Source organism: Sphaerodactylus townsendi, linkage group LG10 (genome assembly GCF_021028975.2).
Source record: "Sphaerodactylus townsendi isolate TG3544 linkage group LG10, MPM_Stown_v2.3, whole genome shotgun sequence".
Classification (NCBI taxonomy): domain Eukaryota; kingdom Metazoa; phylum Chordata; class Lepidosauria; order Squamata; family Sphaerodactylidae; genus Sphaerodactylus; species Sphaerodactylus townsendi.
This window is the reverse complement of record NC_059434.1, coordinates 76,610,303-76,637,599: the sequence shown is the minus strand read 5'-3', so window position 1 is coordinate 76,637,599 and position 27,297 is coordinate 76,610,303. Positions and strand designations below refer to the sequence as shown.

The 27,297-nt window shown below is 46.4% G+C and overlaps 1 protein-coding gene across 5 annotated transcripts in view; it reads left to right on the top strand.

Annotated features, from left to right (window-relative positions):
• The window catches only part of ARHGAP24 (Rho GTPase activating protein 24), a 383,497-nt gene that overhangs the window by 146,963 nt on the left and 209,237 nt on the right, over positions 1-27,297 (top strand). For 4 of the 5 annotated variants that reach the window (XM_048509403.1, XM_048509402.1, XM_048509411.1 and 1 more), the window contains exon 3: positions 12,461-12,548. In XM_048509403.1, coding sequence (XP_048365360.1) covers positions 12,461-12,548 — 88 coding nt within the window. Of the gene's footprint in view, positions 1-471; positions 477-3,526; positions 3,531-12,460; positions 12,549-27,297 lie in introns of those variants that run through there. The other variant, XM_048509406.1, reaches the window with a different exon arrangement.

Genomic DNA, 27,297 nt, shown 5'->3' with positions numbered 1-27,297 from the left:
AATATTAAGGGGATTATAGAAACAAAATATAGCTACACTAAATCCTTGCTCATCTCCAGCCACTAAGCTGGTTTACGTGTTCAGAAAAGATACGTGGAATGGTTCCATCTTAAACACAGGTACATCCTTCAAAACCCATTGACTTGGACATAGAGGGGTGCTACTTGGCTCGGGGTCACTCTGCAAATCAATTCAGAACCAGTGTTACCCAAACAGTGTTACCCAACCAATTCAGAACCAGTGTTACCCAAAATGCTGGGGTCCGTCTGCTCCTTTTAGAGGGGGAATTAATGACGGCAGACCTTGCTTAATGAGGGACTGGACACCTTTACAAAATATTTCCCACCTATGTATACATTAGGTTTTTCTCCTTAGAAATCCACAGAAGTCAAGAGTAAAAGTTTAACAATTTTATTATAAAAAGTAAATTAATAAACATACAATCACTCAAATAGAACACACAGAGAAACCACACCGTCCTAGGATGTAGAAAGAGTTGAAGGTACTGGCAGTGGTGGGATTCAAATAATTTAACAACTGGTTCTGGTGGCGGGATTCAAATAATTTAACAACTTGTTTACAAGCACCATTTTAACCACTGGTTCTGCTGAATCCCACCACTGGGTATAGGTCTGGGATAGAATGGGATTTTGGGGAATAAAAGGTTGTAATTACCTTATCCCGAAGAAGGGATCCAGAGGGCAGAATTCAATGCCCTCACTGAGGTCCAAGGAGATGGGATAGGAAGCTGCCAGGCATTGTAACTGGACGAGGGCAGTTCAGAATACACTGGATGCAATGTAACTAGACCAGAGGTTTAGTCCAGAAATGCTGAGCACTGACTGCAGGGTGGATGGCTAATTTATAGGGAAGATGGGGCCCTGTAGCCACACTCAGAGAACTTAATATTTCCAGAAGAACACTTGACTCAAGCAGTGGGCACTTAAGTGAAGTGGTGGACACTTAAACTTAATGGTCATCATTTAGGCTTGCTGTTCCAAGCTGGGGAGTGCCAGAGATAGTTAGCTTCTGGGGTGAGACTGATTTAATAACAGCTTTGGGATAATGCCAAATGCAAATGAGGGTGGTCTTTGGAGAGGTTAGTCAGAAACTAGAAGATGAGATTAGTATTTAGGAAGGTGTCTGGTAGAAACTCTCAATGCAATAGAAAAAGTGCAGAGAAGGACAACAAGGATGATTGAGGGACTGGAGCACCTTCCTTATGAGGAGAGGCTGCAGCGTTTGGGACTCTTTAGTTTGGAGAGGAGACGGCTGAGGGGGGATATGATTGTAGTGTATAAAATTATGCATGGGATAGAAAATGTTGACAGAGAGAAATTGTTCTCTCTTTCTCACAATACTAGAACCAGGGGGCATACATTGAAAATGCTGGGGGGAAGAATTAGGACTAATAAAAGGAAACAATTCTTCACGCAATGTGTGATTGGTGTTTGGAATATGCTGCCACAGGAGGTGGTGATGGGGATAGCTTTAAAAGGGACTTGGACAGATTTATGGAGGAGAAGTCAATTTATGGCTACCAATCTTGATCCTCCTTGATCTGAGGTTGCAAATGCCTCAGCAGACCAGGTGCTCGGGAGCAGCAGCAGCAGCAGCAGCAGCAGCAGGCCATTGCTTTCACATCCTTCATGTGAGCTCCCAAAGGTACCTGGTGGACCACTGCGAGTAGCAGAGAGCTGGACTAGATGGACTCTGGTCTGATCCAGCAGGTTAGTTCTTATGTTCTTATGTTCTAATGAAATTCTTGTTAGCATTGTTTCATGGAGGCATGTGAGCCAGGGCTGGAGTTGGCAACTGATTTTACGGGCTGAAGGCATTGTCTTTTCCTAATCTCTTTAAGAAAAGGGTGAGGCAAGCTTGGCAAGCTGACATTAGTGGGGGCTAGTCCAGGCAGCTTTCTGTCCTCATGGGTGAGACTGAGCCAATGCAGAGGATGGCATTCCATCTTGGCACTGCATTTCTCAGCCACTCTACAAGATTGGTAGAATAGGTAGGGGCACTGCCTTTAAAACAGCCCCACCTTTTAAACAGCCCCCCATGGGCAATGGTGGGATTCTAATAATTTAACAACCGGTTTGCCCGCCCCACGCCCCCATGTTGCTGTCCCCCCCGCCGCTGCCCCCTCTCACCTGCTGCAGAGGAACTTTTTGTGCGGGCGGAGGGGAGCGACAGGGTCTTGCTGCTGCTGCTCTGAAAGCCCCCTGAAAGCATATCAGTGAAACACGATACAAAAATATCTGGATGCAGTTTTATGTGTGACCACATCTAGTTTGATAAAATTGCCAAAAAGCAGCTGTAAAATATCAGGTTGCTTCCGGATACTTCATTGGTTGTGGTGTGCTGTGTGGTTTCCGGGCTGTATGGCCGTGTTCTAGCAGCATTCTCTCCTGACGTTTCGCCTGCATCTGTGGCTGGCATCTTCAGAGGATCTGATTGGTTGTGATTCCATTTTAGATCCCCCATTGGTCCTTGTATTGTGTCAATACAGAATGAGCACAATGGGCATAATTCTTTTCTTCTTTTTATTATCTTGTGATGAAGATTTTTTCAGTCCGGAAAAATGCAACTTCTTAAGGCAAATTAATAAACCAATATTTCCAGTGTTTCTGTTTCTTATGGTAAAGCCATGTTATCTGGAGCTGGGTTTCTTCTTTTGTGGCTACCCAACTCTCAGACTCGCTTTTTAGCAAGGCACATTAAATCGTTCTCTGGATACTTTCAGATGGTATGCCAAGACCTTTTATTTAGGCTAGCATTGGTAAACTGACGTTCTTAACATCTGCTCTGCGTTTAAGTCATATGTTATAGTTTTTATGTTGGGTTTTAAAATTAAATTGAGGACTTTGTATTGTGAGTTGCCTCTGAAAGATATTTTAGTTCCCCTTCCTCCCTGAAAAGCTGGGATGTTTTAAAATAAGTGAACAAAATGTGGTCCCTTCAGCTGCCAGTGTAGGATCTGTAGGGGCTGTGAGCATGGGATGGGACTACATATTTTCTTCTCCGTGGTTCCTCTATCTAAGTGATGCTGAAGAGCTGTTAAAAGTAACTTCAGAGAAGAAGAAGAAGAAGAAGAAGAAGAAGAAGAAGAAGAGGAAGAAGAAGAGGAAGGAGGAGGAGGAGGAGGAGTTTGGATTTACATCCCCCCCCCTTTCTCTCCTGCAGGAGACTCAAAGGGGCTTACAATCTCCTTGCCCTTCCCCCCTCACAACAAACACCCTGTGAGGTAGGTGGGGCTGAGAGAGCCCCGAGAAGCTGTGACTAGCCCAAGGTCACCCAGCTGGCGTGTGTGGGAGTGAACAGGCTAATCTGAATTCCCCAGATAAGCCTCCACAGCTCAGGTGGCAGAGCGGAGAATCAAACCCAGTTCCTCCAGATTAGATACACGAGCTCTTAACCTCCTACGCCACTGCTGCTCTCTGTAGTGGTGTCAAGGTAATATACAAATAGAGATAGTTCGCCTTTGTGCAGCAGCTCCAGCTTACCTTGGCATGCATGTTTGGCTGAGCTTGGTAGAGAGAACTTCAGACTCAAAAGAAAGTCAGAGTTGTTTGTAGTTTCTAATCTAATAAAAAGAGTATTTCTTAGTGAACTCCATTCTGGATAGAAAGATGGAGAGACAGGTTCACTAACGATCCTATTCTAGCTGGATGGAGACGGATGCGTAGGAGACACATCTTCTCCCTAGGCATGGTGAAAGTAAGATGGAGAGTTCTGAGAAGAAGGCGGAAGCAAGGGAGGAAGTCCCTAAGTGTATCAGTCTACATCAAAGGATAGGACCAGCATGAGAGAGTAAAGGTGACAAATTCCTAGGTCCCTTTCTAGTCACGGGCTATCTAGTAAAAAAACCCTCTATAGGTTGAGGCAGGAAACAGCGTAAAGTCCCTTTCTTCCAACAATTAGTAGCTACTTTTAAAACTAGTCACGTGTTGGAGTGTGGAGATTCCCACTGCCCTGACTGGGAGCAGTTGCTAAAGGAGGAGAGGGTCTCTGCCTTCTCAGGAGGTGACAATAACTGCCTGGCAGTTTGCTGTACTGAGTGGCGGCAGTGACTGAGCAGAGGAGAATCTGCAGGGCTGGAAAGCGACTGCAGCTGCCAGTTGAACCAAGTCCTGTCTGGACTGGCACAGCTTGTAGTGTTGCCTTCAAAAGAGGCTGAGAATCAGAGTTGCCATCTCTGGCTTGGGAAATTCCTGGAGATTGGGGGGCAGAGCTTGAGGAGGTGGCATGTGGGGAGGAAAGTCAGCAGATACATACTTCCACGAAGTCTACCTTTTCCTCCAAGGGAACATCTCTATAGTCTGAAGAGAAGTTGTAATTCCAGGACATCAGAACCCACCTGGAGCATGGCAGTCTTACAGCTAGATGATGAAGTATGTCTTCTAAACTTGCAGGAGGAGATCTGGCAGTAGGGTTCCTTGGTCCTCTCTGACGTGAGGTGTGAGTGGGGAGGGAATTTACCATCAGCAAACTGACTCCTAAGCCTCTGTTTCTGACAATACATTGACATCACTTCTGGTTCACACTGGAAGTGACATCATCATAGCATTGGCACCATGTAGATGCCAATTTGAACAAAAACTCTATGGTGGAAGCTGGTTTTACTATAGAGTTTTTGCCCGAATACTTGCGTGTCCCTATGGCACCATCAACGTGAAGACATCACTTCTGGTCAGCACCAGGAGTTACATCAATGTGTCATCAGCAACAGAAGGCTGGACCTCAATTTGCTGCTGGTAAGCCCTCGGGGTGGGGGTGGGGGAACCCCAAAGTGACAGGGGTCTGATAATTCTATCTGGGAGAGGAAAAGGATTCAATATATCTTACTAAGCCCACTCCTTCTCATTCTGTTCCCACTGGGGCAAGGTCATTGGATGAGCAACAGCGTACTCCTCTGCACGTAGCTATGCACTGTGTACAGTTAAAAAGCTGGATTCCAGGCAGTCTTTTTAAAAATCCTTCCAAATAGAGAAAAAAGAAAAGGGTGGAGATGTTTTTAGATATTCCTTCTAGAAATTTCAATCAGCTTTGGGACAAAAAAAGTGTTTCTTTTTCATTCTGATTCTGCATTAAACCCTTTGAAGTCCTTGACAGTGTGCAGGATTTTGAAAATAGTATTTTATTTTAGGCAGTAAGGTAGCAATTATTGCTAGAAGATAGGCAAAGGACACAGAGAGAGGTTGTATTGAATAATTTAAGGCGTGAAGATCTCTTTCAGCCATTATCAAGAAAGCAATTCAGTTCTTCTGCCAGTATAATAGATTTTCTCCAGCCACACAGCTTCATAATGAAACCTGAAATCTTGTAGGTAGCATGAGTGTAGTTATGGGGCTGTCCGTCTGACTCTCTTGAGTCAGTAACAGATTTATTACAGAGTTATGAGCCTTGAGCAAACATCTTTTTTTATGCTCCAGAGCGTTTCACTGCTGTGTCCTGCAATGTTACCGCTGTCCTGTAGCCACACTCTGTTGAAGATTCTAAAGGTACCCTCCAGGCAGTTAATAGTAAAAAGAAGTGAGGAATTGTTTGCCTTGAGATTGTGTTGAGAGAGAAGGCGCTATGGGCAGAGGTGGGATCCAATCAGTTCTCACCACTTCTCTAGAAGTGGTTACTAATTTTTTCTGAGTGCCGAGAAGGCAACCTCCCTGCCCAATAGGGACTGGAGGTGCGTGTGTGCAGCGGCGCCACTGTTTGAATCCCACCACCATCAGAAACTGTTATTAAAATGTTTGGATCCCACCACTGGCTATGAGTGTACAAGGCCTGGCACCAGAAGAGTTTATGAACAGTGCATATTGAATTTTAATTTCTGCAAGCCACTCTGGGAGCCAACTGCTGTCTAAAAAGCAAGATAAAGGCATAATAAGGTTGGGATTTGGGATTTGTTCTCCTCCCTGTCCGTAGGAGAGTTGTGGACAAAAATTAAGAACGTCGAGGCTGTGAGGTGAGAATTCTAAATGGATCACCTGGCAGCCGTGAGTCTAGCCATTTGGTAGGCCTGATCAGCAGAGCAATGCCTTCTGCCTACTGCCCTTCAAGATCCATTTTCTAATGCCAGGCTCTCAATCTGCAGAACATACTAGGAACTGAGCAAGAATGTTCAGGTCCTGATCACTGGGGTATCAAGAACCAGCCTGCATAATCTACATGGAGGATATTTCCCTTTATGCTTCTCCCTTGCAAAGGTTTCAGGGATGTTATTCCTGTTATGAACCTGGATGAGGAAAGATGTATCTTCCTTAACCTATCTGATGAATGTTCTTACAGGGCTACTGGAGTCAACAGTATGTCAGAAACTAGATGCGGACACAATAGAGGAAATTGAATACTGCAAAACAATAGCAGTGGATTAGACCTAACAATCTAACAAAAGAAGGGCCGGTCTTACTTCTTGAGGCAGGCAATTCAAGTAGTCTACCCCTACATCGTGTCACCCTCCCAGTGAAGAATGAATTAAACAATTAGCCATTTGAGTGGCTATTCCCTGGTATGGCTCCTGATCTCTTGTCCACCTTACACCTTACATCTTAAATCTAAATGTAAAGTTAAATTTTGAGTCTTTATATTTGGAATATGTACTGGGAAATTTTATCGCTGCTTTTAAATGTTTATTTAAATTATATTGTATTTTATATGTTGTACACCACCCAGAGCCCTTCGGGAATGGGGCGGTATATAAGTCTAATAAAATAAATAAATAATAAAAAATATTGGAAAGGGGAAAATGGGTATGGACAATCAGGTAGAAATGAAAAGATGGAGAGGCACTGCATTTTATAATGGAGGGATACCATTTCTGGCCAAACCCACTAATAAAACACAGCAACAGAGGAGGATACCAAATTTTTCAACCATAATTTGCTCCCAGAGTTCTTAGTTGCCAGCCTGCACGCACAACCTTGTCAGCTAAAAGCATCCACACATGACTTCTGCTGAAGAAATGGAAGTTGTCAAAGCGCAAAAGAAATGAAATCTTTTAAAACACAGTTTTGTGAATCTAATTGGAGGATATGTATTATGAAGCCATTTCTTCTGTGCTCCTCAGTTGCCATTAGCGACTGTGACCTAGCGGCACAAAGGCAGCTGAAGCACCAATGGTGATTAATTGAGAAAAAAAACACTCTGATTGATGGTAATGCCATCAGTCAAAACACGGCTTACAGAATACTTTAAAAATAAGGTAATTGTTAGCTAATGGTGTGTAATGCCAGTCATGTAGTTGAAATAGCTAACAGAGTAAGCACTAATAATGGTTTATTAGGCTGCCTGTCCAATCCCATCAGAGAACTCTATGCTTTTATTGACTCTCTCTGTGTTTATGTGTGAGAGAGATACTTTTATTTGAAACGGAATCCATCTTGGAATGAAGCTGAGAGCCTCAAACTTCAGTTGTTGCGGCCTTGATTGTGGTCAGGAACGTGCATTCAAACATCATTTAAAGATCTTGCATTGCCTAGCAGTTCCAATTTTCTTGGGAGGCTGTGTGCCCTCACTTTTTGATAGGCGGCCACTAGAATTGAGGCTTCTTTGCTTTTCCCCGAGGAGTCAGGTGCCTCGGTTTGCAACAACCGATTCTCAGCGTTCCATAGTAGCCAAATGTTGATTCTCCCAGAAAGAAATCTCGACTGGTCTTTATCTGGTGTACGTATGGGGCTACGAGGCTCAGCAGCAATTCTCCAGCACCACCTTCTGGAATCAGTTGGCCAAGTATGAGTGGAACCACGGAAGCACCCTACACCCAGCCCAACCCGCCTCTCCAAAAGGATACCACAGTCAAGAGTGTTGAAAGCTCACTTCTCGCCTTCAGAGGTTCAGATACCAGTCTTCTGGTAACAGCATTGTAAGGAGAGTGAAACAGCGTTGGGGACAAGACAAGATCTTTGGGTGTCAGGGCTGGTCCAACTAACTCCCTAGACCGGCTTGCGATATGACTTCTGTTTTTTGTGTAGATGAGAGTCTTGCCTTCTCTGTGTTGTGCAAATGCATGCACGGCCTGCTGATGCTACGGTGGAATGTTGCCTTGCACAAGTGGGACGCCACCGAAACGTGCACTTAAATAAATATTATTTTTTCGTGACATCTTTGTAGCCTATTGCTGACATGATTATTGTGACATATGGTAAATAACACCTAGCATTTATGTATCGCCTGAGACGCCATGATATTCAAACACTTTAATTTGTTTCCTCATTAATTACTGAACTCTAGAAAGTGGCTCGATATGATTATTCCCATATGTCGGATTGTGTGGAACAGACTGAAGTCTTGCCTATGGAGATCATAGCGACAGTAGGGGGGGGGGGAGCTCGGCTGCCTCTTGTAGCCTTACCATGCAGTAGCTTTTTGTAGAATATTACAACCTCTATTCCTAAAGGTTACAGTTTCCATTAAAAATTATAAAGCAGCCCTGTGGTTCCGTTTCTATTTGAAAGCCATGTGTTGCCAATTCCAGCTTGGAAAATTCCTGAGGAGGGAGCTCAGTGGGGCTATCATGCTATGTAGTCCACCCTGTAACACAGCCATCTTCTCTAGAGGAACTCATCTCCGAAGTCTGGAAATTAGTTGTAATTCCAGAAGATTCCCAAACCCCATCTGGAGGCTGACAACTCTATGTGTAGCAAACAATGTGTATCATGACATGACAGTATATCATTACCCCATTTTCCCTCTCTTCCCCCTTTCTTTCTATCACTCTCTTTCTCTTATTTCACCCTTTCGCTTTCCCCCTTTCTGTCTCCTCCCCTTTCTCTCTCTCATCCCTCCCTCCCTCCCTCCCTCCCTCCCTCCCTCCCTCCCTCCCTCCCTTCCTTCCTTCCTTCCTTCCTTCCTTCCTTCCTTCCTTCCTTCCTTCCTTCCTTCCTTCCTTCCTTCCTTCCTTCCTTCCTTCCTTCCTTCCTTCCTTCCTTCCTTCCTTCCTTGGACACCCTTTCCCCCCTTTCCCCCTCCTTTTCTTTACCACAGTACAGTAATATACAAACAAATCACCACCCCAATCCTACATAAAAGTAATGGTCTTTTAAATAAGAATATAATAGTATAAGAATATAATACTAGTAAACACAAGAATTTGCCCCATCCCCATATAAAGTGGCATGTGAAGGATTCAGTGGTTTGGAAACTCATGTCTCTGTGGTATCGAATCCTCCACAGACAAAAGAAAGAAAGAAAAGAAACATGGCACTATCCTGTAATGGGGAGTCTACAATGAGTTAATTACTTTATGTAGATGAGGAAAATCACTAACAGCCTTGCTGCCAGGAGAGCAAATATGCTCGGGGAACATCACAAAATGGCAGCCAGCCAAAGAATCACCCTAAAATGGCAACTGGCAAAAGTCTCAGAGCAGAAGGGGGTGGAGGAGACTGCAAAAATGATCCACACAGGCAAGCAGGGATCGTTTGGAAAACGTTGCAGGGAAAAAGAAACACTAGAATGCATTTCCAAAATAAAATGTTGTAAGGGAAAAAAAATTAAAAATACGTTTTCAAAACAGAAGGTGTGTAGAATTCCAACAGGAAACGTCTTATATTTCAACCTTAACTAGGCTGACCAGACGTCCCGCTTTTGGCGGGACAGTCCCGCCGTAAAACAATTTGTCCTGCGTCCCGCGGGTTTTTTGGTGTCCTGATTTTTTGAAGGCTGCCGCACTGCCTTCTGGGGCGCAAGGCAGTGCGGCAGCCTCCCACGCGCATGGCCGCAGGAGCGCATGGCCTTCTGGGGCACTCCTGTTTCCCGCCCTGTGACAGGGCGGGAAACGGGAGCGCCCAGAAGGCAGTTCACTCCTGTGGCTGCGCGCGCATGGCCACCCACCTACCTGCTTGTCCCGGTTCACAAAGGTGACCATCTGGTCACCTTAGCCTTAACATTTTTCATTTGTGTTGGGTGGATTCGACTAGAGTGTTTCACTAGACTTTGGTCAGGGCTGAGAAAGCCCTGGCTCTGGTTGAGGCTAGTCTAACTTCTCTCGGGCCAGGGACCATGAATAGATTACTGGTCAAAGACCAAAGCGCTCTGTGGGGAACGTACCAGAAGAGATTTGAGAGCTTTTTTCATGCACAAGGCAGGAAAAATGCAAATATATTTGTAACCGAGGCCAAAGAAGGCTGGCTTTAATAAAATGGAAACTGGCTGCCAAGCCTGTTCAATTAATTTCAATTAGTGCCCCCAGGTAAAAGCAATAAATGGTTTTCCCCTGTATTCACCTCTGGGAAACTGGAATGGAACACACTGAAGGAAGGAAGGTGGGAGAGCACTGGAAAAGGAAAGTGTCTCTTGGTGTGTGTTTGTGCTGTGAAAGGAATCCTGGGAGAGAGAAAGAACTGGGTTGGAGTAATTAGGTGTTTGGACACCAAGAACAGAGAAATATTTCATCCAGGCCATTAAATGCATCTTCCGTTAAATTACTCAGACTGGGGCTGCTGGGGGCTGTCGGGTTTTCAGTGTTCAGTGCAAGGCTGAGGCTATTAATGATGTCAGAATGAGATTCTATATGCCGCATGCCTCAGGGCTGCAGGTGGCATAGAAACCAGAAGTCTCAGATCGAAGTGCTGGTAACAAGATGGATAGTTAGCTTCACTCTGGGTTGTATTTGCTAAGAAGCCTAATAGCTACTGAATAGCATACTATATGTTTACCTGTAAAATTTGATAACTTCAGCTCCACAAATCTACTTCTCCTACTTTTCTTCTGCCACTGATATGATGGTAGAACTCTTCACCATGCTTTGCTTGGTTGATCAAAGGCCAGTGTGGTTTAGTGGTTAGAGAGTTGGACTGGAAGACCCCAGTTGGAATTCTTACTCTGTCATGGAATCTTCCTAGGTGTCCTTGAGCTCGCAACACAACCTACCTCTCAGGATTCTTGTGAAGATAAAATGGAGGAGAAGAGCTCTGTGGTGAAGCAGTTTCTTGGCATTCAGGCCCAATCCTTGGCTTCTCCTGCTAAAAGGATATGATATCAAGTGATATGAAAGACCTTTGACCCAAGTCCTTGGAGAGCCACTACCAATCTGTGCAGACAATACTGACCTTATTAAGTTATTATGTTTTACTATTTAATTCATTTGTGCCCTGTCTTTCTCCCCAGTCAGAGTCCAAGGCGACTTGTATTGTTTTCCTCTTCTCCATGTCTTCTTCACAACAGTCCTGTGAGGTAGGTTAGGTTGAGAGAGTGTGGTTGGCCCAAACGCGCTTCAGTGGCTGAGTAGGGATTCAGTCCTGGGTCTTCCAGATACTAGTCTGACATTCCTAACCATTGCTCTACAACGGCTGTATGACCTTGATGGACCAATGGTTTCATTTGGTATAAGAGAGGCCCATGCATTCATGTGAAACCACCAGTGATTGACCACTCTTGTTGCAGAACGATGTAAGTCATTGTGGGTCCTCACTGGACAGAAAAGTGGGGCAGAAATGAAGTAATTAAATAAATAAATGTTATGTCCATTGTTAAGGACCGGCCACAAACCATGGCAGGCAGGACTGTCTGGTATCTCACTGTTTTCACTCTGTCAGTTGGTGGTGATAGATCTTAGCAGATGAAGCTCTTGATTAGCAGATGAAGCTCTTGACTGCCACAGGAGGTGGTGATGGCCACTAACCTGGATAGCTTTAAAAAGGGCTTGGACAGATTTATGGAGGAGAAGTCGATCTATGGCTACCAATCTTGATCCTCCTTGATCTCAGATTGCAAATGCCTTAGCAGACCAGGTGCTCGGGAGCAGCAGCAGCAGAAGATCACTGCTTTCACATCCTGCACGTGAGCTCCCAAAGGCACCTGGTGGGCCACTGCGAGTAGCAGAGTGCTGGACTAGATGGACTCTGGTCTGATCCAGCAGGCTCGTTCTTATGTTCTTATGTTCTTATTTTTATTAATGATCTCAGCAAGGTCACCGATGGTTTCACTATCCATTTGGGGGTCTTAACAGCGATTAATAGCTCGCTCTAGCCATGGTTCAGCATCATGTCTGCATTAGGTGGAAGAGTGAGTGACTGACAGTGCCCTCTTAAGGGTGTCAAGCTTAGCTAATGAGGAATACAGTGAAGGATAATCAGTATTTGCTTCACAACTATGAATTGGAGACTTACCAAAGCCAGAGCTTAAGCATCTTTCAGAAGGTCCATTCAGAGGCGTAGCTCCAAGGGGGCCGGGGGCGCGTGATGCACCAGGCGCATGCCCCTGTGGGAGTGTGGCGAGGGCGTTCTGAGGCGTGGCGGGGGCATTCTGGGGCGGGACAGGGGTGGAGGATGCACCAGTGGACTGGGGGCTTTCCCCCCTTGTTATGCCTCTGGTCCATTAGGATGGTTTTTGGTGGCCAGTATTAATAATCTTTGGGGGAATTTTAATTGGTGTGGAGCATTTCAATTGCTGGATTTAGCGTTGCTCATCGAGAAGCTTATTGCTCATCTAGAAGTTTCACTCTGGATTTCTTTTTCTTTTTAAGGGGACCGTATTCTTGCCTGGAAACCGAGTGATTGAGCATCCTTGCAATGATGAAAGTCCAGGGAAATTCCTCTTCGAAGTGATTCCAGGTAGGATATTTTTCTTGCCATAAATCTGCTGTGGATTTTGTCCTGACTGACTAATGGCCAGTTGTATTCAGCCTTAACAGATGCCAGAAGTGATTAATGATTGAACTTTAGAAAAATATCAGTTACTTCTGCAAATGATAACATTTGTCTTTATTTTTTCCCTTCCCGATTCACTCTGGGCTAATGAAGAAGGTTATTTGGTTTGTTTGTTTGTTTGTGTGCTTGTTCATCATGGGTGAAGCCTGGAGGCTCTTGATACTGAAAGGACTGGAATGCTTGAAGGAAATGGAAGTTTGTTGTGTTAACATTTGACAACGCCAAGCAAAACAAGCACTCGGTAATGGCAGATGTTTTAGCAGAAAGTAGGAACAGGCAGCATGAGAAGGGGAAGACCCCATAATGAGATGGATTGACTCTGTAAAGGACACCTCCACCCTCCTTTTGCAAGATGTGAGCAAGGCTGTTAACGATAAGGCTGGAGATCTCCAGGTCCCGCTAACAGGGTAGCACCTCTACACTCTCTGGCTCTACGGGAGTGCCTAGGAAGGGCCAGAGGGTTAGGGTTCAGGCGCCACTCACCTGGGTCAAGTGGTGGGGTGCATTTGGCCACCTGTCCCCTCTTCTCCTCCCCCCACAGCCTGCACAGGCCATGAAAGCTGCCCCCAACCACCATGCCACACCATGCCCCACGGCATGAAAGCTGCCCCCAACCACCATACCACCATGCCCCACGGAGGCTACACCCAAGCTGGCCTGGCCAGGGAGGGGGTTTCTGGGAGCAAGCAGACTGGTGCATTTTTCTCCCAGCTTGTGGCAATAGTGCCAGGCAGTGGGGTGGGAGGGAGACCCTGTATAACCTGGAAAGTGGATGTCAAATTGCCAGTGCTCCAGGCCACCCATGAGCCCTGATGTCTTCCACAGGTTGTGTGTGTGTGGAGGGGGGTCCTTCACAGGTGTGTGGAGGGGGCACAGTTTTACCACTTGAACCGGGCACTAATTAACTTAGATACCAGGCACTAATTCTTAGATAACTGGCACTACTTTAACAGGGCACTGATTAACTTAGACACACTACTGCAGGGGTGGGCAATTATTTTTTCCATGGGGCCGCATAAGAAACAGAAAATATTGTGGAGGGCTGGGCCAAAAGGCAGGGGGGTGCGGCGCTTTTGAAAGCCCCGCAGAAGCCGGCAGCCAAGGCAACCGGCTGCTGCGGGGCTTTCAAAGACATCTCACTCCCCAGCAAGGCAGGGGGGCAAGGCGCTTTTGAAAGCCCTGCAGAAGCTGGCAGCCAAGGCAACCGGCTTCTGCGGGGCTTTCAAAGCCGCCTCGCTCCCCAGCACGGCAGGGGGGCCAGTCAGGGTCATCCGGCGGGCTGGATGTGGCCTGCGGGCCGTATAATGCCCAGGTCTGCACTACTGGCTGTCTCTGTAGGAGTGCTGAAGTCCAGCAGAGATCAGGCTAGCAAGCTAGTCCAGTGATGCAGAGAGGAAGGGTGTGAGATCTTACTGCCAGAGTTTCTGTTCTGCGGCTCTCCGTGGGAGGATAGAATAAATTTGCAGGGTTAAATTCGGGCCTGCTAGACACAACATTCTGGATATCTCATTCCTGTTCATTTGGCATGCCTCTTGCAAGATTATATTTTGTTCTAAATGCTGGCTTTCCGCTGCTGATTTTTATAAATGCCTCTCTATTGTAGTTGGCAGGCACTCCTGATCTACTGGTAGAGACAGAAAAGGAAGTATAAGTAGTTTTTTTAAAAAAAAAAAACAGGAACTCTAGGGAAATAACTGTTTCTAGTTCACCCTGCACGATAGTATAGGGTCTGTCCTAGTTACCTGAATCCTTGAATACAGGAGGAATCCACACACACAAATGCACACAGAGTGGGAATCCACACACACAAACGCTAGAGCAGGCACAGATCACGGGGAGAAATGCATCTTACCATGATGTGCCTGTAAATATGCCAGCCATATATGCAGGCAAAACGTTAGGAGCAAAAACCTACTAGACTATGGCCATACAGCCTGAAAAACCCACAAGAGCCAGTTGATTTCGGCCATGAAGACCTTCAACATTATATAGATCCTTTCACATCTTGGGTCTTTTTCTTTCTGCCTGACAAAGAAACAATTTAAGAGTGAATCTTGTACTTCCTAGAAAATCAGAAAATCTATTTTGCTTTTCTGTAAAAACGAGAACCTGCTCCACGGTCGGCACCACATTTCGTGGAGCTAGGGAAGTGGTGCAGATGCCCAGCCAGCAACTTAAGGATCAATTCTGGCCAGTTCTGGAGTGGGAAATACTCCAGTTGCCAGTTCTGGGTTGGAAAATACTCCATTGGTAAATTGTCCTAGATCAGGGGTCTGCAACCTACGGCTCGCCAGATGTTCATGGACTACAAATCCCATCAGCCCCTGCCAATCGGCCATGCTGGCAGGGACTGATGGAATATGTAGTCCATGGACATCTGGAGAGCCGCAGGTTGCAGACCCCTGTCCTAGATGAACTGAACAGGCCAGAATAAAATTGCAAGTCCATGTTGACTTATCTCCCTCACCCAATAATTAGGGTTGCCAGCTCCAAGTTAGGAAACACCTGGAGATTTTGGGGTGGAGGCTGGGAGGGGGCTTTTTGGAGGAGAGGGACCTCCTCATAATACCATAGAGTCCACCCTCCACAGCAGCCATTTTTTTCCCAGGGGAACTGAACCTGGTTGACTGGAGCTCAATTGTAATAGTGAGACATCTCCAAGTGCTCCATGGAGGTTGACAACCATGCTAAAATACCATAGATAAATGGAATACATTCTTGGTGAGAGTCTAACAGAGAGCTGGGCAGATTATGATCCAAGGTCCACATCTGAGCCATAAGACCTTCTCTACTAAATCTCAGACTGGTTAACATAATTTCCCCAAAGGTTTAACTCAGGAGACTGCAGCACCAGCTGGTGGGCTGATGTGCCTACATAATGTTGAAGCACCTTAAGGATTGCAGGGCTGTCAAGAGAGGTAGAGCAGATAAAGGACCACATCCAGACCTGGGAAAGATGTTCACCTTATTGCCCTCAAAAGCTGGTGGAGATCCACTTGGGACTCTTCGGCCAAAACATTTGGTGACTCCTGTTCTGATTGGAAGGTATATTAAAAGTGCATACTATCCTCAACTCTGGCCAAAAACCCCAGAAGGCTTGATCTTAGTAGAGGGGTACTGTAAGTGAGAATTCAGCATGGTGTAGTGGTTACACTCTAATCTGGAGAACCGGGTTTGATTCCCTGCTTTGCCACTTGAGCTGTGGAAGCTTATCTGGTCAACAAGATAAGCTTGTGCACTCCCACACATGCCAGCTGGGTGACCTTGGGTTAGTCACAGTTCTTTGGAGCTCTCTCAGCCCCACCTACCTCACAGGGTGTTTGTTGTGAGGGGGGAAGGGCAAGGAGTTTGTAAGCCCCTTTGAGTCTCCTTACAAGAGAGAAAGGGGGGATATAAATCCAACTCTTCTTCTTCTCTCAGCAGAAGCAAACAAAACTCCTTATTTAATGTAAAGGAATCATCCCAGAGTCTTCAGTCTGTGTAACCACACTCCCAGTTCTCAGCTAGCAAAAAGTATAACTTCAAAGGCATTTAAATCCACCCATCAACACTATCTGATTGTCAATTTGTGTGCAGTTATTTGATTTTGGCAAAAAAAGGGCAATCAGAGAGATTCCTTCTTCCCCCGCCATTTAAATGGCATGAAATTCCAGGCATGAAAACATATTTGCAAAACAATGCAGACAGATGTAGGCTGGCCAGCCATGGAATCCGTGACTAAATGTTAATTGATTCAGCTGAAGTGCATAGAGGTTAGTCAGATATGGTTTATAGTTATTTCCCTGGAGAAAATATGGGGAAAACATCTAAACTCTATCTAGATTTCCTTATTAAACTTTCTCCACCCATATCCACTTTGGCAGATGGTTATAGAGCTTCCTGCATGGGCACTTTATTCCAGATTTGACTGTATTGAACTAGTGACGGAGGCAGTAGTTTTATGGCTAGCATGGTGACATATATAGGCCAGAGACTTTTAAGAGAGAGCTGATTTACCTTGTTTTTGTTTCCCATCTTTTTGGTTTCCTTAATCGTCGTGTGTTGTAGGCAGGCCTTCAGGAACCAAGGATAGTCCACCCACAGCTCTTAGCAGGTTCAGACATTTAATGTGTACAGAGCAAGGAATCCAGACAAGGAATAGTAATCTGCAAACCTGCAAACACAACATTGCTGGCACAAGCTAGGTCAGGTGCAGCCTCTCTTTTATAGCCAGCCTTCCATTCCTAACTTCTTGCAGATAGGTTACTCTAGTCTGGCTCCTGAAAAGACTCTGCATCTACTCTAGCTCACCCCATAGCTGCTAACCTGCTGCTGCATCTGCTGCGAACTGGCATGCAGCCTCCTGCAGTTCTCCTGGGGCTCGGGGGGGAGGGCTCGGGGGGGGGGGCTCGGGAGCTGTCAGGGTCCCCTCTGGCTCTGTATCAAGGGGCTGAAGAGTCTCAGAGCTAAACTCTTACTGGGGAATCTCAGAGCTTGGACCTGGCTGTGGATCCCAGCCTGAATCCTCTGCCTGAGCCTGAGGACCTGATCCTGCAGGAACTTCTGGCTTCTCAGTCTCTGCATCTACATGTAGTGCCTGAGAATCTGGAACCCGCACTGTCCCCTCTTCTCTGTCTGAGTCTTCCTCCCAGGGGTTCCCATTCAGACCAGGCTGGGCCCTAACATCGTGGAAAGCCAAGGCAATGATGTTTGTCAGTTCTCCCACTCCATTGTCTTTCGGACGAACAGGCCAGAGAAAATAGCAACCCAATGATGACTTCTGTCTCCCTCACCCAATAATGAGGGTTGCCAGCCCTGGGTTGGGAAATACCTGAAGATTTTTGGGGTGGAACTGAGGACGGGAAGGACTTCGGTAGGGAACAATATCATAGAGTTCGCCATCCAAAGCCACCATTTTTTTTACAGGTGAACTGATCTCTGTTGTCTGGAGGTCAGCCGTAATCATGGGACATCTTCAGCCAACACCTTTAGAGGGTTTCACAACCTGGAGTTGGCAACCCTAGGTTCCCTCAGAGGTTCCATTCTAGCTTAGACATTGACGTTTATCCCACCCAGTAACTTTTGCCACTTAAAGCAACAGGACCCTGCTGCCTTACACCTGAGATCCACTCCAGTCAGTGCTTGTTGAAGAGTAATTGCTATACTTTCATATTACAGAGAGTCCCGATAAAAGGCAGGCTTTCTTCTGTTTCCATCTCACAGAGGTTCCTTCCGATCGTTGTTACCCAGAACTGAAATTACAGCTGGTGCAGCTGCACCATCCCTCATGCCTACTTCGTCACGTTTTGCAATGGCAGGCTGGTACATCAATCAATAAAGCCCCTTTTCTGTTTGTGTTAAAGCTCTTTGGTCCAAGCAATAAATAAGACTGGATATGTTTCCTTTTGTTTCATGTGGCTACAGTAACCAAGCTGTTTTCACAATATACTGGCCCAAAAAATACCCTAAGCTTCGATGGCAGGATCTAATCCAGCAACATGCGTGTATATAATAGTGTGCAACTGTTTTATACAGTGCGGACTCAGGTGGCTTATTCCTGCTATTGGTGGACGTGTCGCAGTTGGGAAACGATGACCCCGAAAAGTGTGCCTATATGTGTCGCGTAAAATCTCATGATATATTTTAATCAGAGTATAATAATTACAACATTAATCTCAGTATTGTGTAAGGAGGGTGGGAAACTGCTTTGTGTAGCTGTTTATTCTGCTCTGTATGCTTTGGCCAATCCTGCAAGGCAAAACAAGTTATCATCCTTTATGATCATTACTAGGGGGAGTAAATTGACCCCGGGCACCACACATTAGGTCATGGGGGCGCAAAAATGCTCCCTACACCTCTCCCACGGAGAGGCGCTCCTGCCTGGGCTGGGAGCCTGCCACAGGCTCACTGGGCATCCCTCAACCTCCCTCCCTCCCTCCCTCCCTCCCTCCCTCCCGTCCGTCCGTCCGTCTGTCTGTCTGTCTATCTATCTATCTATCTATCTATCTATCTATCTATCTATCTATCTATCTATCTATCTATCTATCTCACAAGGTGTCTGTATGGAGAGAGGAAGGGAAAGGAGCTTGTAAGCCACCTTGAGTCAGTCCTTACAGGAGAGAAAGGTGGAGTATAAATCCAAAGTCTTCTTGTTGTTCAAATAGGCTCTGCCAGTGTGATTTGAAAAGGGTTGACCATATCCCCCGTGATTTTGGAGTGCCCTCACTATAACTTTTTGTGGTTTTATGGATTTCCTCTATTTTAACTAAATTACCTTTTGTTGTAATAAAATATAGCCTCCTATTTGTTGGTGGATAGAGACCCAAGGATTATGTTGGCAGTGGCCAAGTCTCTCTCCACCATGTTTTCCTTAAAGAAATAAAAAGCTCCCTGTTTGCTGTTCAAGATCATGAGGAAGGCTTCTTTCAAGGAAGCTTGAAAGGAGGAGAGGAAAAGCTATTTGTGTTCGAAGCTGGGCACGGGAGGGAATCGAATATATAAATCCCACTATGTGCTTTCAAGCCCTGGAGCAGATATTTCAATCACGTCTGCTTTTTGTAAAAATTGTGCATTGTGTGGAGAAGGCTGACCGTTGAAACTTGCATCATCTATTTTTGTCCAGATAATTCTTCATCAGACATACAATTAATGAAGCAATTTTCTTTACTGTTCCAGAGGCAACTAGGGACAATCTTGTATCTGTATGTAAAAATCCATGAGCAACAGCAATTTTTCCCCCCCTCGGTTTTTTGCTGGCACTACATGTCAGTTATTCTGAGAATGTGAGTAGGAGTTTATTTGTTGTTTGGCCGTCAGATTCTGTCTCTGAAATATGCTTGTAGGGATTAATATTGCCCCTAATTAAGCTGCTTCTCTGCACACTATGATTCCGATCTGAATTGGGCCCCATGTGCTTTCAGACTAAATCTGCTGTGAGAAGAGGTGAACTGGACATTTAATTTACAGGGAATTTTCCTTGTGGGCCAGTGCCCTAGAGGGCCCTTTTGGTGGCCAGGAGCAAGTAAAACCAAGCCCCACAGCTCTGCCAGTGCCTGAAGGGACACTTGGCTCAAACCCTTCACCAGATGTAGCTGTTGGTATGAGCTCACATTTGCTTTTCTTACACAATTGCCAGTTTGGGGGAGACTGGCCATTGTTATCCCCATCAAGTTGAGTGGCACTGTGATGTGCACTTGTAGCTCCACAGAAACTGTTTAGCTTAGCTAGTTGCAGGGCTCTTTTTACTTCCCAGTCTACTCCTGGCTGAGAGCACCAAACATGGAACTCCCAGCCAGTGATGTAGCGCCAAGGGGGCGGGTGTGTGCACGTTGCATCAGGTGTGTGCCAGTGCGTGGGCATGGCGGGGGTATGGCGGGGGTGTGGGAGGGATGCAGGACCCCCTTGCTCTGGCCCTGCTCACAGCACATGTCAGGTTTTGTAGGATCCATGGCAGATATATGGACAAACTTGCTGGGGACATTGTATTCTATATTTACCACCTTTGTCCACCTTTGTCTGATTGCAAAAAAGAGGAAATGAGCACAATGCCTGATCAGGACAATTTGGTTTAGAGGGAAGGTTTCTGGTTGGACAACATCCTTGTGCAGAGTTGCCAGGAACTGGCGTTTTGCGCCCCCACGTGACCTGGCGGTGATGCGCCCAGGACAGATGTCCCCAGATGTCCCGATTGGCGATACGTCACTGCAACCAGGTCAGTATTAGTATCTCTGATGGCAGTAATATCTCCTAGGTGTACCTTGAAGTGCCATTATTTTTTTTTAAAAAAATGCTCTGCTTTCCTCTGTGGGCTAGTTTCCAGCACCCAAAGTATTCTGTAAAATTACTTCCATCGTTTGAATAAACAACTCTCACCGTGATGCTTGTTTCATGGGACTGGATGGCTAGAAACACCCCTCCCCTGCATTTTGGAACACATTTGACACCATCTGGCTGCTAAAGCACGCTAACAACTTTCCGCTCCCATGAGTGGATGCCAGGTGGGCCCGAGTTGGTGTTTTCCTTCGTAATCTTCCTACCGCTTTGGCTCTTGCATTCACAGGCTGCTATCAAATTGCGTGGCTCCCACCGGCTTTACGTGCTTTCATTCCTTCCTCTCTTCGTCCAAGGTACCGCGTTCACTTTTGAAATTCCAATTTCACAGGGAAGAAGCGGTACGTTTTCCTGAGACCGCAATTTCCCCCCCTCCTCACAAGGAAACTGTCAAGGTCTTCTTGCTTCTGTGTATTTGAGGCACTCTGCAAAAGGCGGAACAGCTGGAGAAGGGGTCCCATCTGGAGAAAGGCCCTCTTATGCTGTTCTGTTGTCATGGCTGTTCGATACAATAAGGGACTGGTGGAAATTAAGCAGGCTAAGGAACCTTGACTATAAATTGATGCAGCCTCCAGTTCATTGGCTGCAAATGTCTGACATTCCTGAGCATTCTATTCTTGGTTTTTTCTCTCTCTCTGTACCAATACCTTTCTGCAGACACGGGCACTCTGTGGGCCTCTCACGATTCTAAGGTTACATTCAGGGGACTCGGAGGGTTTGTTTCAATTGCTGTTGGTACTGCTGCTGCTTTAAATTAGAAATGTGGCATAACTTAAGCACAATTTAGCGGGCAGTCCTATGCCAGCTACCTTGATGTCCTCTGGCTCAAACTCGTATGGGGAGGGAAGGGGAAATAATCGCTACATCTGGAATCTGGACACTTGGGTCATTCAACCACCAGTCATCCACATATTTATTTATTGTTTGTTTGTTTTGCTCAGTGAAATAGGTCGTCCTTCCCCTTGCAGGCTCCGGGTGGCTTCCAGCATTAGGCCGCAACACTAAACTCCCTAAAACACTCTCATACAAAATTGGGTGCCATTGATCTCTAATAGGGTTAATAACAGTTAAATCAGAACCCATAAAATCCCCATTCACCTCAGAGTTTAGAGGGGAGGAAAATTTAGCCAAGGATGCAAGGAAGTAAGTGGGGCTTACTCAGTGGGGCTAACTCTCAAGAAAACACTCATCACATTGTGCAAGTTAATTTAATTTCAGTGTGACTTAAGCAAGCTCAGCTTCATCTGGATTGCATCCACTGTGTTTAGGGATGGGATTCCAGCGTAGCATTGTAGCAGGCATTTGCATGATTAAGGAAACATATGGTTCTACAATGTTCGTTAATTATCAGATATGCAATCTGGCCTGTGGAATATGGATCTGATGTGTCAGATTATAGATGCAAACTATTTTCATTTCTACTTAGCTTCAAATGCGGGAGGGGGAATGATTGGCCATTCTTGGCAGAATGTTTTAATGAGCAATTACCTTGTCAGATGTAGGTCCTGGCTTGAGCTGCCAGGCAGAGCTATCAGGTTACAGGAGGGAGCTGAGTCCAGTCCGAGAGTCAGGGTCAGCGCCAGAAGTCCAGTCCGAGGGTCAGAATGCCCAGAATCCACAAGTCAGAGGGAGCATTGCAGCAGTCATGAACTTTGTTGCGTCCAGGCCGGGATGTTCTGTGAACCTGAGGCTCGTCCGGCATGTTAGACTTCATCCCGTGAAAACTCTGCCTCCCCCTGCTGCAGAAGGTGCCTTCTCTGAGCTAGCAAGCACACCCTTCTTCCTTTTACATGCAACAACTCCCTCTGTCTCTGCCTTTGCTGTCGTGTGGGCTCAGGTGAGCTAGGTGCTTGAGTCTCTGCAGCTGGAGTAGATTCTGGATGCACAGCCAGCTTCTGCAGGCACTTCTGGCTCTGAGTTGTGACCTGGCTGTTGTTTCCCCAGTAAAGGCTGCAGGAGTCCTGGCAGCTCTAAGCCCAGCCCTTGTTGGTTCCCAACCAGGTGTGCGCTTACTGGGCTCTGCTCATCCCCTGAAGACTCATCGCTGTCCATGGGATGACCCATAACAATGTGATGGTCTATTGGTCTTGAAACTGAACGCCTCCATCCAGCAAAATGATATTCCCCCCCTCCCGCTTTAATGCTAGAAATGTGTGTTTATTTATTTTTAAACGAACATGCCTTTACGTTGTTCAAAAGTATGCAGTGCCAAAGGACGAGCAAGGAACTCATTCAGTCTCATGCCATGAGCAGTTGAGTGGATGAGTATTTGGCAGCTGCTCTTCTCTGGAACATCCCTTGTCCCCAGCAAGGTTGTCTTGAGCAACATCCCGTTGCTCCACCTTTTCACGACACGGAGCTATTAAGAGATGCCTAAGCACCTTCGACATATTGCAGACGCTTATCTGCCTGTCTCCCTAAGCCTTACAGGGAAATAAAGAGTGGGGTGGGGGGGTTAGCTCCTTCCTCCTGCATCATGCTCAGAGAGACTGGTGGATTTAATTGTTTCTGCCACAAAGACAAATGTCTCGCACACCATTCGGCAACAGTCAGCAGTGCTGACTTCATTAGTCGTTAGGGGCACAAAATCTCAAGGGCACTGATGATACTTCAGTTGAACTAATTTTGCCAGTGATGTCTGGTACACTGAGCAAGGAGGTTATTTATTGCCCACACCTGGGATGTCACAGAGGCCCGTTCTGCACAGACAACACAAATGGGTTAAATGAACCCATGTTGCCTCTATCGCCATTTGCATGGTGGCTGCACAGGACATCCGGGATTGCTGGGATGTAGCTGGGATGCAGCACGGTGCGCACAAGGAACGCTGCGTTTCCCTGTGAACTGTGCATCCAAGAATCCCCCCACCCGAGAATCCCCCCACTCAAGAATCCTACACACACGACACACTGACGGGCACAATATGGCAGACGCCTAGAGAATCCACTATGAGGCTGTCACCTGGAGAATCCACCATAATGGTGGACAGAAGGTGGGAGAAATAGAACACTTCCTACTTCCTGTAGTTCACACAGGCAAGCAGGAAGCATCTGACACCCAAGTTAAAAGAAAAAAAGTTGTTTATTTAGCAACTTTCATTAAACCCGGGTTCAGCCAAATATAATGAGTTAGAAGCATTTGAGGGGGCGAGTTCTGTGGGTACCTCTCCCCCATAACGCTTTTTTTATACCCCTCAACCCGTTATTTTTGGCCTGTGCAGAATGACCCCTTGTGTTACAGCCTCAAGTGCCATTAAGGTTTGCGTTGGACCTGCTGTCGTGATACTCCCAGGTGATTGGCTGATGTTGCTGTTCTCGTGAGTGATCATTGGATGTTGCTGTTCCCTTCCCCCAGATTTGGCAACACAGAAGAAATATGGGGCACTTTGCTTAACACTTGCAAAAATGCTGTGTGAAAGTCATGGTTCTCTTGGCTTCAGAACCAGTCTAGATAGTACAAGACTGATGGTGCTACTGCAACCTCATGACCCTTTCCTCCTAATAACAGTTGAAGCGAAGAGAGGTCGTTTCCCCACTTATCTCAACCAAAGGTTGCTGCGCGCTACTCCCAGCGTGCGTCATTTCTGGCGCGCTCCCGGGCTTCCCCAGAGCGCGGGGTCATCAAAAGTCGCCGTTTCGAGGTGCGCCAGGAATGACGCATGCTGAGGGGGTATGACAGCGGTAGCGTCGGGGTGGCTGCGTTGTCGCCGCCCCTGTAGTGGGGAGTGCCGGGGGACCTCGCACTACTTGGGGAGAGTAGCGCGCAGCCGCAGGTAAGTGGGGAAACGACCAGAGGCAAGGCAGCAGTATCTTATTGCCCTACTCCTTCATCACATCATTGGGGGTTGGAACTGGGAGCAGGGCAGCCATGTCACATCATAGATTGGGGTCCTCAACCTTTCTGAGCACCTTTGGACCGCTGGCACAGCATGACACTTGCATCCACGAAATGGCATCTACAAGAGGCAGAGCCAGGCACAAAATGGCTGGTGTAACTTACCTTCAGTCACACAGTGAAGATCCTTATGCTGTAGTGCCAAAGCCGGGTTTCAAAGACCTGTGCAGCCAATGAAATCTCCAATGGCCAATCAGGCACCTTGCTGGGCAAAAGCCCCACCTGGCCCCACCATCTTCAAAACACTTGGTGGGCACCAAGAAATGTGTCAGCTGGTGCCACAATGCCCCTGGACATTATGTCAGGGACCCTGTTATAGATTATGCTCATAAAGAAAAGAGGGAAAAAGACGTGGTGGCGGCTCGTTGGCTCCTGGGCAGACAGTGTTATTGAAGATCATAAAACTAGCCTGTTGTAGGAGATGCTTGCCATAATTGCTGGGAAAAAATGTCTACAAAGCACTTTAGACACTGCAGATGCACTATATAAAATGCTAAGTGTTATTGCAAGTGCCAGTGTGGTAAGTATTCGACTGATGTGGAGTGATTCAGATCCCGCTACGGCCACAGAAATCATAGAGTGGGGGTGTCGATTAAGCATCTTCCATCATAAGATGGTTCTAAAGATAAGGTGAAATGACCCTCCCTCCCCCATGTATTCCTGGGAAGAAGAGCGAGATACAGATGTGTGACAGCTAATGGATAATTCATGGAGGGAATTCATACAGTAGGACAGAAAGTAGTGATTAGTTTGACATCTGAAAATGCAGGACTGCTTGAATTTCTGGCTGTCTGTGGCTGCAGCCTGGCTAACGGAATGTTATCTTGAGTGCAGAGTTGTTTACGTTCACTTTAGTCTTTCTTCCCACAGGTTTTCATGGTGTTGTGTAGGATGACTCGATGTCTTTTCACAGTGGAGGGTATGAGAACTAAGTTGTTTCACCATATTGATGTAGAACGTAGGTGGGCAGTAGGGTTGCCCACCTCTAAGGGGTGCTTGGAGATCTTCTGCAAATTACAGTTGACTTCCAGACTATAGAGATTGGGTCAGAGGTGGGATCCAGCAGGTTCTCACAGGTTCCCGAGAGTAGGTTACTAATTATTTGTGTGTGCCGAGAGGGGGTTACTAATTGGTGATTTTGCCGCGTGATTTTGGCCTTAGTGACGCCCCTCCTCTCAGCAGTAGCGGGCAGAACTCGAAGCAGTCTAGCAGGAGGTGCACTGGTGTGCCTGGCAGCCTGCGCCTGCGTGCATTCGTTTCCCGCCCAAGGACCAGCACAGCGGCTGCATCCTTGCCACAGCCCCGCCCAGGAATGCCCCACCCCCGGAATGCCCAACCACGCCCCCGTCGTGCCCCGCCCAGCCCCATTGGCGCTACGCCACAGTTTGAATCCCACCACCATGGGAACCTGTTACTGAAGTTTTTGGATCCCACCACTGGATTGGGTCCCTTGGAGAAAATTGTTGGCCTAGTGCACAGCGGAAGGACTAGGTGCCAACTCACCCTTGCTAGAACAGGAGGTAACTGCTTGCAGTATAAGAAAAAGAAACACTCAGACAGTAGATTTAGTTCCAGCAGGAATACTTTATCTCTTGTTTCTCAAAGGAACAAAAAATAACAATAACTATCCACTCTCTACTCTGACAACAATCTGAGCCCGAACCTGAAGGTGAAGGAGAGGTACTGAATTGGGTATGCAGTCTTCTTATATAGTTTTGTCCAGCAAATCATTAGCTAGATGATCTAATCATCCTGGCCTGTGACCTTTTCACTTCTGCTGACTGTTACATGCCAATCACTGCAGACCCAGACAGAGAGGCTCCGACCTTTACAATTCTGCTGACTGTTACATTCCAGTCATTCTAGACCAGCATATGACCACCTTGCAATTTTCAATATCCTGACAAAAATGGCCTCTGTGAAGGTTGTGGTCTGCTGCATTACGCCCCGTGGAGGTCCCTCCCCTTCCCACGGTTGACAGGCTGCACCCCCAAATTTCTGGAAATTGTGCCAAACTGTTGCTTGCAACCTTAGGTGGCAGAAAGAAACATCTACATCGGATTGCTTACTAGACCTATAGGACAATCATTCAGTGCTGTGCCTTATGATTCTTGACAAATGTATTTTTCTTTTATGTACACTGAGAGCATATGCACCGGAGACAAATTCCTTGTGTGTCCAATCACACTTGGCCAATAAAGATTCTATTCTATTCTATTCTATTCTATAGGGGGTGGATATCAGCTTCTGTCTTTGCATAAGAGCGCATATGAGCTGCCACAGATGCTTGTGCTCAGATTGTGGGGGGGGGGGTGTGTGAGTGTTATAAATCAGTAGACAATTCACAGGTGCCCATTTCATGTGATACAAAACTGTTCAGTTTCTTCGTTGTTTTGGAATTTTACTCTGCAGGACTTAAGGAGTATTGTTCTTGCTTAATGCTGATTTATCTAGGACAATGTACTGCCGAAGGCTTTCGCGGCCGGATTCAACTGGTTGTGGTGGGTTTTCCGGGCTGCGTGGCCGTGGTCTGGTGGATCTTGTCCCTAACGTTTCGCCTGCGATCTGTGGCTGGCATCTTCAGAGGTGTATCACAGAGGGAAGTCTGATACACACTGTGCCCCTGAAGATATCTAGGATAAAATTACCAAATTAAACCTGGAACCATGCAGTTTTTCCTACTCTCAGTACATTTGCATCTTTATCCCATACGATGCCACCAATGAAAACTAATATGGCAAACAAGGAATGCGGTTGCAAGTGCGCAAATGATTGCATGAAGATGTACATTATGCCACTCCAAAAGAAATTGTGCATGCAATCACATCGATGGTTCTTTTGCAGTTTATTGGTGAACACAGGCACATTGGTAATACAGAAAGAGAAGAAGCTGCAAATTTGCTGATGGATCTTAACCAGTGTGGTGCAGTGGTTAAGAGCAGGTGGATTC